The 11,819-nt window shown below is 33.2% G+C and overlaps 1 protein-coding gene across 4 annotated transcripts; it reads right to left on the bottom strand.

The window, feature by feature from the left end:
- Positions 1-3,590: 3,590 nt before the first annotated feature.
- Positions 3,591-11,505, bottom strand: LOC130950525 (uncharacterized). 4 transcript variants are annotated; one of them, XM_057879046.1, is made up of 18 exons: positions 11,117-11,505; positions 10,462-10,963; positions 9,760-9,931; positions 9,499-9,563; positions 8,453-8,546; positions 7,922-8,100; positions 7,374-7,424; positions 7,163-7,219; positions 6,585-6,705; positions 6,441-6,507; positions 6,296-6,337; positions 5,680-5,785; positions 5,480-5,590; positions 4,992-5,063; positions 4,803-4,904; positions 4,657-4,703; positions 4,499-4,526; positions 3,591-4,316 (listed from the first exon to the last, which is right to left on the bottom strand). In XM_057879046.1, the coding sequence occupies exons 3-18, from the start codon at positions 9,863-9,865 to the stop codon at positions 4,122-4,124; spliced, it is 1,443 nt and encodes a 480-aa protein (XP_057735029.1). In that variant the 5' UTR covers positions 9,866-9,931; positions 10,462-10,963; positions 11,117-11,505; the 3' UTR covers positions 3,591-4,121. The 4 variants fall into 4 exon arrangements, with proteins under 4 accessions (XP_057735029.1, XP_057735028.1, XP_057735030.1 ...); XM_057879047.1 differs by having other exon boundaries at positions 3,593-4,316; positions 9,674-9,931; XM_057879045.1 differs by lacking the exon at positions 10,462-10,963.
- Between the last annotated feature and the right edge of the window lie 314 nt (positions 11,506-11,819).

Genomic DNA, 11,819 nt, shown 5'->3' with positions numbered 1-11,819 from the left:
AATCCTTTCACAGTTTCACCCTTTCAACGCGTTCTCTGGTCAGGGTCTCAGGGAGGAGAAGATTAGATTTAGGGCTTGGAGGGCTTATAGGGCCAGCCCTGTTTTGCTTTTTTGTTGGGAGGGCTTAATTAAGATTGGGCTTACAAAATATCATTTTATAATTTTTAGGGCTGTGGGCTAAAATTTTTTTGGAGGGTTGAGGGCCAGCCCTAAGGTTTGGGCTAAATTGACACTCCTACATACAATGCTTCTGCTCAATAAATGCACCATTAGAAAGTGAATAGAGCGGACAACAAAGTTCAATTTTTTTTTATAGGAGAATTGGCATAAATCAATCCCTTTGAATTTTTAACTTAGTGGTAGATTTCAAACACAAGGAAGTATAATGATTAAAGAGATTCATCAAGTTGAGGGTGTTATCCAGTGAAAAAGATAGCATACATGAAAATAACATGAAGATATCTTTTTATACATACATGGAGGTGCCTTTTTATGCATGTGTCTTTAAGAAGTATTTTTTTATACATGTGTCTTCTAATAGATGTGTTTTTCAATAGAGGTATTTTTTATGGATGTATCTTTTAAATATAGGTATTTTTTGCGAATGTATCTTGTACAGGAGGTGTCTTGTACAGTAATGACAGCACACAGATACACTTCCGAAGACCAGTGATTGCTCGCCGACGAAAACACTGGCAACACTGACCACTGTTGACGACCGCGATGAAAACGCGTCCAAGGATGAAGGAGGGAGGTTGGGAAGGGACAACCGTCGGGGTTGGGGGATGAGGGTGGACTTAAACAGTAAAAGATAGGGTTAGTTATGTTTATTAGTGGTAATTAGAGGTGAATTAAGTTTACCATGGATGATTGGAGATGTGTTTTTTTTTTAAAAATGGGGTCTGGAGTCCAGCCCAATAACAGTTGGTAGGAGTTGGCAAAACCCCTCTTGGTTACCTAGTGAGACTGTAAAAGAAATATATTATTCTCTCTTTTCAAAACATCCCTCCTCAAACCCTTCATGTCCTTCACGATCATGTGGTGACACTTGGTCCTTCTCGCTAACCATGTAACTGCTGTCGGAGGACAATAAATATCCCTTGGAGAAAATTCTGACTCCGATGAGCTTTTTATTACAGAGGGAATGATCGAAATCCAAAGCAAACTCGTATTGTCCATGCCACCTTGTGGGAACCGGTGGCATGCCGAAATCGTCGAAGCTCTTTGTCTCCGGCCATACCCGGGTGTTGAGGATCCTGAACTGACAAAATTTTCAACTCCAACCCGACCCGGCATATGCTGCAAGATGACTTCTCTCTTTCCCTTCTCTATGGCCATCGTTGATGTGATACGAAGATCACTCCTCGCGCTCTCCCTCGCTTCCGGCGTCTTCCTTATCGCCTCAGTTGTTGGTCTTCGCTCTCACCAATCGGTGGTGGGACAAGGTTTGTCAATGACGACACGACGCTGTCGCGGAGATTCTCTCTCAGATGCTACCTCAAATACATCTATCATCCTTGGATGCAAGACTTTGATTGTCGTTGATGACTGAAAGCTTGGTAACCATCACCGTCGTTGCTATGATTTTGTCCTTGTGCTACAGTGCCGTTTTCTTCTTCTACCTCTCTACACCTCCTTCTCCAACCAAAACCTAGATTGAAGACTCTCTTCTTCAACATTTAGTAGCATTTTTCTTCTTCTACCTCAAGGTTTTACCATGTCAATGCACTATCAGGAGTTTCATGTTGCCATCGATCCCTGCACATTACTCTTCTATAGCACCGTTGGTCCCTACACACACCTCTTGCTTGGCGTGCATAGGCGTCTGCTGCTGCATTGAGAACCATCCGCCCAACTATCTAATGACTCTGAACATGCCGTCACTACGCCAAGGATTTGAATAGTTTGAAAAGAGAAAATAACATATTTTGGAAATGATGATGATGGTGAATAGTTCTAAAAGGATAAAATTAGAAAAATATGTTGTTGACTATATTTTGATCAAAAGAATTTGAAGATAGAGATAAAATTAATGCAAATAAAAAACATTAAAGATAAAATTAAAACAAATTAAATCTTAGATGTATTTTTAAAATTTTTAATAAATTTTAGAGACAAAAAATATACTATTAAATGAATGCTAGTGGAGGGTTGTTTTCAATATTTTTGATGATGGAATAATAGGTGTCTAAATGAATTATTGGACTAGTCTGTTTAATACTTTGATCTATTATTTTTTTGAATTAATTGAACCCATTTTATTTAACCCATAATTTAAATAAATTTGATTTTAATAATAAAAATCTATCTGTTTAAACAAATAAACAGACTAATGCAATAAATTTAACCCATTTTGAGTGGTCCTAGTCCTTTTCGGACTAAAATTTACCCAAAAGGCCGAAATATAGGTGTCACTTACTCGATCATTCTTTAGTTCAAAATTTCAAAATTACTTTTGTTAGAGGGAAAAAAAACTCATCCTAATTCCTTGGAATCTAGAATGAATAAACATGATGTGGCTGAATTGACAATTCAAGTCATAGTAGGGAATAAAATTCCAATATGATCCCACTAAACATTACGCACTTGCCGCCGGCAAAGATATTAATTATGCCTCGAGCCAAATTATTAGGCCCAAGTAATTTGGTCTAAAGTATAGACAAAAATATTTCATAAATATAAAATAACCCGTCTACATGTCATAAGTCATAACACAAGCCACATCAATGTATCATTATTTACTACTGACTAGTGTTATTGGCTGATCAATAAACAGAATAAATTATAAAATGTAACTAGTATTTTATCTATAATAACATTACAAGAATATAATCTTTTTAAAATTACGTCAACTTCATCCTGATATTATAGATTATATTATAAAATATTTAATAAAATCAAACTATTTTTATAAAAAAATTGTGAAGAATAAAAGTCCTCATCGACTAAGAAGATCAGAGTTTTCATAAATAAAAAAATTAAATAATAAATTTTTTAGTTATTATTTTCATGTGAAAAAATTTATTTACAAAGATTTTGATCTTCTTAACCGACGGAGACTTTTATCCTTTACGACTATTTTATAAATGTAATTTAATACTATAAATTTTGTGTAATCAACGTAATTTTAAAAGATTTATATTCCCATAATAGTATTATGGATAAAAGTACTAATTTTAATTGTAAAATTAATAATAGACAACTAACAGGTAAAATTTCAATGTTTAAAATACTAGTTTTAATGCAATTATTTAAATAATTACTAGTTTTTACTCAATATACAACTACTGATCCTATTTGATATGGATGACAAAGAAAAATTACCATAAAATTTTTAAAAAATTAACATAACAATTACTCTCTATTTATGTTTAATCTGAAGGATGTGTTCAATTTTTAGACTCTCGCTTTTTGGTGTCCATAAAATGTTAAACAAAACACAGTTCATATAGTCGTACATAAATGTCTATTTTAAATATAGATATTGTTGCAATTGCAAATATAAATTTCAAGACCAAAAACATGAAAGTTATGAATCTTGATTCCTATACTTCTAAAACATTTTCGGCGAGCTTTAGAAATATTCCCGACTATGTTTTTTAATAATACTTCAAGAAAAAGTTTCTTTAAGACATTAAATATACCTAAAAAGTTACAAGTATTTTCATGATAGGACAGCCATTAGCTTCCACACTTGAAAGGAAAAAAAATTTTGCTTAAAGAAGGCTCTTTTAAGTTCGAATTAAAAAATATAAAATGACACGACATAAACAGCAAGACTTAAATAATGTTACGCCATTTCTTTTTCCTTTCACGAACACAACCCTAATCTCCACTTGTGTTGACAATAAGAATTGGAAAGAACAAAAGATTTGCTGTAAACCTTTAAATAAATTTTACTCAAAGCAGCATATGCAGGATACAAAATTTATGCTACCAAAAGTAAGCAGGTTAATGCTCACTTTGATCTCCATAAGTACACGCGTCGGTCATTTTAGTTCTCATCGATTTTAACGAGTCAAGTAAAATGATTCACACGTGTACATAGAAGAACCAAAGTAAGCATTAACCTGCAAAAAAATCATTGTGTAAACTAATTTGTGCATGCCTTCCATGCTCGGCTAAATTTCTAAATTTCGTGTTGGTCTATAACTTGTGTGTGTAAGCCTTAACTCCATGTGTATGTCATTAGTTCCGATTTCATCGGTGGAATACTTTTCTTGGCATGATGGAAATGGAGCACAGCAGGAAGAAATGTCGATTCCGGCCACCTCCATAGCATTGCAGACCCATTCAGGAACATCACCTTTGGGGAACTGCAGTAGAAAGGTGTGAGAAGATTTAATAACAGTCAACAAATATTTTTGATAGTTTGAAAAAGATGATGTTGGTAAAAATATCTTTCAATTCAAAGATAAATATTTAAATTTCAAACATACAAACATTAATATGAATGCAGATGAAATTGAGAACAATAATGAAATGAAGTATTAAATACCATTGTTTGTAAAAAGTCACATACAAACCTACAAAAAAATAAAAATAAAAGGGTTATTGGCATATAGGGAGGCTTTGAACTTCTCAAGGGGAAAAAGCTATAATTAATAATAGATGAGAGATCCAACGATAGGAACACGTAATTAAATATAAGCATACTTTGGGAACCTTCCCTCAACTATTGATGTGTGTAAATTCCTGCTAAGCTGCAAATTTAAAAATACAAGGACTTTAGTTGAACATGTATATACATATACTGATCATTAATTTAATAGCAAAATTTTATATAATGTAGAGTTTTCTACCCGCATCATGTAATATAAATTATGATATGATAGAAGCTGAGACCCCATGGCATCTTTAGTGACAAGGCAATGGATGTAGGCCCTGGTGTAGTTCTTGCAAACCTATGAGAAAAAAATAAAAAAATATAAAAATATGCCAATTTCGTCAAATAATTCATCAAATAAAGAAGTACCCTATCAGAAGCATACCATACAAGGGCAGGTAGGATCAATTGGTCGAGTATCATCAGCCATGGCTCTATGTTTTAGTTTTAGTACTCCCTACAAACATACCGCAAAGAATTAAGTTTAAAATCATGCGGATGCATCAACAAGTGGACTATGATGGCAGGAAAAAATTATAAGGTTATGTTTAGCTAGACGGAAAAGAGGGGCTACATTTTGTTGTGCTAAATTTTAAAGGAAGAAAGGAAAAATTTCAAAGTAAAATTCACTAATTCTAGGGATAAATTTTACTTTATATTTGACTAGGATAAATGTTTGCCCCCGTTTAGTGAATTGCATATTTGAGCTCTTGAGAATTTTTATATTCTCTGTATACCAAACAACTTGTAATTTTAAGGAGATAATATTTTCCTCCTTTAATTTTTATGGTAATTTTTATTCCATAAAGTTTTGTTTCCAAAAATTTTAATTGTAACATAGCCTAAATTGTCCATAAAATGGAAAAAGATCACCTCAGGAATAAGGGCAGTCCCAAAACGTGCTGTACGGGTGGGGTAGACACAATCATACATGTCTGCACCCAAAGCACTACAAACAACAATATCAAGTGGATAACCAACTCCCTGGAACAAGTACAAACAAATGGTATGAAATTGATTTAATTTGAAATGTATATCAAAGTAATGGCTGCTATGATGGAAGTTATTCTGACCATAACGTATCGTGGTTTATCCTCTGGCAAAGCAGCAGTGCACTGAGCAACAACTCGCCAAAACGAATCTTTATCTTCGCCTCCTGCAAGACCACCAATAGCATAGCTGTGACAAAAGAAAATTATATTAAGCTCCTTAGCAGCATTACGAAACTATTGATTCCACATGTCCTCCTTTATTTCACAAGGTTACTTCTAACTGTAGTATGTCAATGAAAGAAGACCTTTATCTATTCATGCATATTTTTGGAATGCTATACTATTTTTCTTCACTCTTTTGATAAGTACTAGATACCAGATCAACAATCCTAGTTTTTCTTTTCTTTTGTTAAATTGAATCAGGAATAACACATTAAATTGTCTCGAGTTAGTTTAACTCATAATTTATAGTTTAACTTTAAGAAATTACACAGTAATGATTCATGAATATGACCAAGCCCATTTTGTGTGGTGCCTAAACAAAAAGAAACTGGAGCTGACATTCAAACCAGCTAGTATTGTATACTGTCTAGTATATAGTTCTAAAAGACAGCACAAAATAAATAAATAACATTAGAAATGGCAATAAGCTTGAAACCACAAAATAGACTATATGACTAAATAAACTTACACTTACCCAGGCAAGTTGCGGTCTACCAAACCTTTGACACAGATGTCCCTGAGTACAGCATATTGCAAATTATAAATTTAAAGTTAGTTACTTGTTTCACAACATCCACATTGATAATAGGAAGAACATAATGGTTTGTGCTAAAATTTACCTCAACTCAGGATCTAAACCACCTTGTACAATACCAAACAAGTTCTGATCGTGAGGTCTCTTGTGCGCTGTTAACAGAAGGAATGTCCATTATATTTAGCATTGGACCAAAGACTTAAATGATACACTTCAATAACATAATTACCTGCTATGCATCTGTCTATCCATCTAAGCGTTCGATACATAGCTTCCTCAATTCTTGGACCAGTAATGGTGGTCTTTACAACATCATCCAAAGCCATAATAATATCTGCTCCAATTCTATTCTGTACAATTTATGACGAACATAAGAAAGAAAAATCAATTTTCTTAAAATATATTGTTACAGTTTGCTAGCCGTAAGCTCCAACCAAAAACTCCATATGCAGGTACAAGAAACCAGAAATTATTGAAGGCATCAAGAAAACGTGCATAAGAACAACGAATCAATTTTCAGTGCTATACTTTGTAGTCAGTACTACAATCTGTTATGCATTGTCACTTGCAATTTTCTATGAGGCTTAAATTATAAACATTAATCGAACATCTAATAAAAGACCATCTTTCTCAATTTGGAAATACTATATTGGGAATAACTATAAATTAAAACAAGAATTCAATGAACAACTTCTATCTGAAAGCAAATCATAATATGTGGAGTCCTAAAAGTTTTTTAAATTTTAAATAAACTATCGAGTATTGATTGAAAGAAACATATGGAGGAAAAACAATTAATCTACATACTTGTATCTGAATTGATTCTTCGGGTGTAAGAAGCATTGGCTTGCCATCCACCGGTGACTGAAGCAAGAAAATAATTCTAAAGTTACAAATAACAGAATTTCATTGTAGACTACAATTGCAACCTTTTCTTATTATAATTTTTTGTCTTGTCTTAAAATGGAAAAAAAGGTTAGATACAAACTTGCCTACGAAACTTGAAAATAATATATACCTGAAATGTCACACCTTCTTCTGTGATATCAGCAAGATGCAACAATGAGACCTAAAACATTAGTGAGGTAGATTGGTAAGATTTTTAACAAAAAAATATAAATGATTTTTTCAACATTATCCCTGAATATAGTTATCAATTAACAAAAAGATAATACATATTCACTTCACACAACAAATTTAGCTCCAATGTCATTTTTTTTGTCCTGCCTAAGTGCCTATCCACACAGCCTTAGGCTTCTTTCTGTTATAACCTTGATTACTTTCAATACTTCTCTTAGTATGATCAACATCATTCTTCACTTTGAAGTGACATTATACTATAACTTTTGATTCTGATACAGCTAAACTTGTACAAAGGTTGAAGACAGAGACACAATAATAAGAAAAAACACAAGCCACAAACAATGCTGTGGCATGAAAAATTATCAGATAAAATTAGTATGCAACAGTATTACTTGATGGAACCCGATGATAATAATATAATTACTAGAATGCTCGAAATTACAACAGTAAAAGGAAAAAGTATACATTAAGTCAAACAACAACCATTTGAAAGCCACCAGAGTCTGTAAGCATAGCCCGTGGCCAGTTCATAAAATTGTGAAGACCACCAGCTTCTTCGAGAAGCTCGGAAGTAGGTCGAAGGGCCAAGTGATATGTGTTTCCCAGAATTATTTGGCAACCAATTCTCTCAAGTTCGTTATTTGTCAAGCCTTTGATTGTCCCTGTTCATTTAACCCCTCCAATTAGGAATGCAAAAGTGCAAGATAACCACTTAGAAATCTGTCAAAAGCCTAGGAAAGAGAAAATCAACTCAATCAATGCAAATATCAACATTGAATGTTCTATGGACATGAGTAACCGATGTCCATACTTTCCCCCAAAAACAACAAACTCAATACAAATGCAATATTGTATTATAAAGAAATGAAACAATTTGGCAACAACTTTGAAGGTGAACTTTGTTATCTTATAGCATGAAATGGCTTGAGCATGAGAATGAAAAACACTAGGAAAAACAGAAAACTTCATTTGCTGCATAATGCATATCAGAAAGGATAAATTGGAAACTCTAACCTTGAGTACCCACTGGCATAAATAGTGGTGTTTGACACACAAAGTGAGGGAGGGTCAATTGAGCTGCACGAGCACGGTTGAACCGGCCAAGAATCTGAGAATGCAAACATAATAATAAAACTTCAGGAAAAAAATAACCAAAGAATGGTTTAACAAGTGCACACAGTGCTTCTCAGCCATCATCTAGAGTTATCACTTATTCTCTTGTATGCATACCCATATCATTCTTTCAACCCCAGTCATCCAAAGGTAAAACAACAACAATAGCAATAAATGAATGTTGTTGATTTTCACATAAATAAGACAACAAAACTTCAGCAATGTAAAGGCGTAAAAGAACTAAAATAGAACTAGAGTGAAACCCGCGCATTAGATTATTTATAATATATAGTATATTTTAGTCAATGTTATATTAAAAATATTTTAGAGAACATATTATAAATAGATTTTGAATTTATTTATTTTTAAAAAAGGCATAGGTTATTTATATTAGAATTATACAAAACTGCATTTTCATTTTTCGATTTGCATTAATGGCTACACTTTGTCTTTTCTTGTAGTTTTTTTGTTTGTAAATAATTAAAAAAATAAATGAATGAGAATGAAAAACATATAAAAATGTTATATTAAATTTAAGGAATTTTTTACAATTAATATGAGAGATTAAGAAATGAAGAGTAGTAAGAGTCTTAATATGTATAAGTTGTAGAATTTGAATATTTGTAACTAAAATTTTTTATAATTATTATTATTATGACACTTTTAATGTATGTTTATTGCATTTAATTAGTACTTGATGTTTCAATTGAATAATAATATATAAGAGTTTTTTGTTTTATTTTTTTTTTTAAAACATTTTACTAAACAGTGATTGGTTGATTTTCATCTTTTGCCAAGTCATTAGAATTGCTGATGTGACATCATTAGCAAAGAAAAGATGACTTAAACTCATTGTGGAGAGAGTTGGTATCAGCTTTTATATAGATATAAATATAAATAGATAAATAGATAGGTTGATAGATAAATAGATAGATGGGGAATTGAACCTCGAAATGAAGCGCCATGGGCTTTGTTTGAGGAGCAGAGTAGGGCACGCAACTAATGGTATGTCCTAGCATGGAAGAAGAAGGGCCGTAAGCAATGGCATTATGAACAACACAAACAAAGAATTATTACATGAATAGAAAGTGTTTTAGATAGAAACAGATAGAGAGAACTTACAGAGAAAGAGAGAGGGGAGGAACAAGAACATGCGACGAATGAAGTGCCCTAGGCTATTGAAAGCGTTAAAGCTGTGGTGTGCGTACCTTCATGGCTGTGAAAGCAGGTTGGCCAGAACTTGTGATGTGGTAGAGTGTTGCTAATGTTTGGTCTCAATCTCAGAGGAACCGCAATGGCAATGCTATTTCTCATTACAGGATGAAAACGGACCAAAGTATTGCATTAAACAAGCTACGGCAACTTTAGACTAAGCCTAGCCTGTAACATGTTAAAAAATCTATCACTACACTAATAATAGAAACTAAAAAGGATTCAAGAGAGATAACTATCCCAATTGGTGTCCAACTTGCATACTAAATTATCACAAAAACAAGGGGATATATGAAACAAAAGAAGAACCAAATTTGAAAATAAATAAACTAGCTTACTACTTTATAAGAATATTGTCCAGAACAGGATAAGTAAGTAACACATGCAGTAGATGAAAATTAAACGATTAAACGTTAATTATTGTGAACAAAAATTGCAGAAATCAATACACATGCAACAACAAAAAATAGATGCGACTCAAAATGCTAACAAGAGCATGAATAAAACTGATACCTAAAACAGAGAACTCAATAAGAATCAGTATTTAAAAAATAAAATTAGCTTATTATAGCTAACACGTTCAATTAACTGGGACTAAATAATCAAACATGGACCGTTATGGAAAATTAAAGAAGTCAATGCAGATTCAAGAAAGAAAATGAAAGAAGAGAAAAATTGTAAGGGGGCAGAAGAGAAACCTGTGACGTGAGGGAGAGGAGAACGGGGTGAGGGTGCTTTGAAGTGTGAAGAGGGGAGAACGAAAATTTTGAGGCGGGGGCGGCTAACAAAGCTTCGTAGAGTTGAGTTGAATTGACAATTGAGCACCATTAAAGTGGATTTAGGGTTTTAAGGTTGAATTTTAAAATTTAATTATTTCATTAATCAATCTGTCGGGGGAATAGAATTAAAGGACCACACTATTTCTGTCTAAAGTAAGATAAAATAAATGCACTTAAACCTGCTCAACGCTCAGGGATTTGGGCACGTGTTAAAGACTTAAAGCAAAAAGATCTCACACCGGTAAGCCAGTAAATGTTTTTTTTTTTCACCGTACTTTTTAATTCGGTACACCAGAAATTAACCTGTCACAAATTAAAATTTTATTTAAAAAGATTACTGTTGGTGCGGACATAAATAGGCTCCGATACAGAGAATCGGCAAACGTAACACATCTGCAACTCAAAAACTGATTCACGAATCCTTTGAAAATGAGGTTCAGCAAGCAACACAGCACGATACCGTACAGGTATGGAATCACAAGCAAAAGGAAACCATTGTTAACGGTTTAGGGTTAACAACGATTGATGAAAATAACTGAAGGGAAAAAAAAGAAAAGAAAAAGAAAGCGCTTACATCGAGAAGAGGTAGAAGTTCGTCGACGGATGAAGGGGGATCTAGAAGCTTGTTCCCAGCTTCCCGAAGCTGTTCTTCGAGCTGCCTCTCAGCAGAAGCCATTGTTAACGGTCCTTCAAGGGGGGTTCTCTTCTTCTCAGATCTCACAAACGCTGTCTCACTCACTCCATCGAAACCCTAGAAACCACTCTTTCTCTCTCAATTCCAAATCGGAACCCTAAATGCGGAAATGAACACACACAGAGAAAGGTTGGGGTTTTTCGCTCAATGTTTTTTTTTCCTCTCTTTTACTTTTCTTACTTCCGTTCCGATACAGAGAAACGGAGAGAGGGGGGAGAGAGAGAGTAAAGTGTGTTTCTTTTTATTTTTTTCTGGTTGTGTGAGAAAATTAGACAGGGAAATTATTTATATGCGAGTTAAAGAAAATGAGAATTGGAAAAAAGGAAATTAATTTTTTGTTTTATTGAAAGTTTTTGTGGATTTTAATTTGGGCGGTTCAAAGGAGAATTGAGGCTCGGATCTCGCGGGGTCTGTGAATCTAATCTACTTAATTTATTTACTTAATATACTAAAATTGAGTTTTTTTCTAACTAATAAAAATGAAGTGTTATTTTTTTGTGAATTTATTTTCCTTCCAAAATAAATGTATTTAATGAATAATACATAATTATAAAATATCTTTATTTTAATTATATAAAATTAA

Source organism: Arachis stenosperma, chromosome 9 (genome assembly GCF_014773155.1).
Source record: "Arachis stenosperma cultivar V10309 chromosome 9, arast.V10309.gnm1.PFL2, whole genome shotgun sequence".
Taxonomy (NCBI): Eukaryota; Viridiplantae; Streptophyta; class Magnoliopsida; order Fabales; family Fabaceae; genus Arachis; species Arachis stenosperma.
Note: the sequence above shows the minus strand (reverse complement) of the source record. Positions and strands in the feature narration are given on the sequence as shown.

Excerpts from the sequence above, each read along its gene's own strand:
- LOC130950525 (XM_057879046.1), bottom strand. The coding sequence starts at position 9,865 with ATGAGAAATAGCATTGCCATTGCGGTTCCTCTGAGATTGAGACCAAAC. Across the intron at positions 8,547-9,498 it reads CCATGGCGCTTCATTTCGAG|ATTCTTGGCCGGTTCAACCG; the intron begins GTTCAATTCCCC and ends TTGCATTCTCAG. Across the intron at positions 6,508-6,584 it reads GATAGACAGATGCATAGCAG|CGCACAAGAGACCTCACGAT; the intron begins GTAATTATGTTA and ends TTCTGTTAACAG.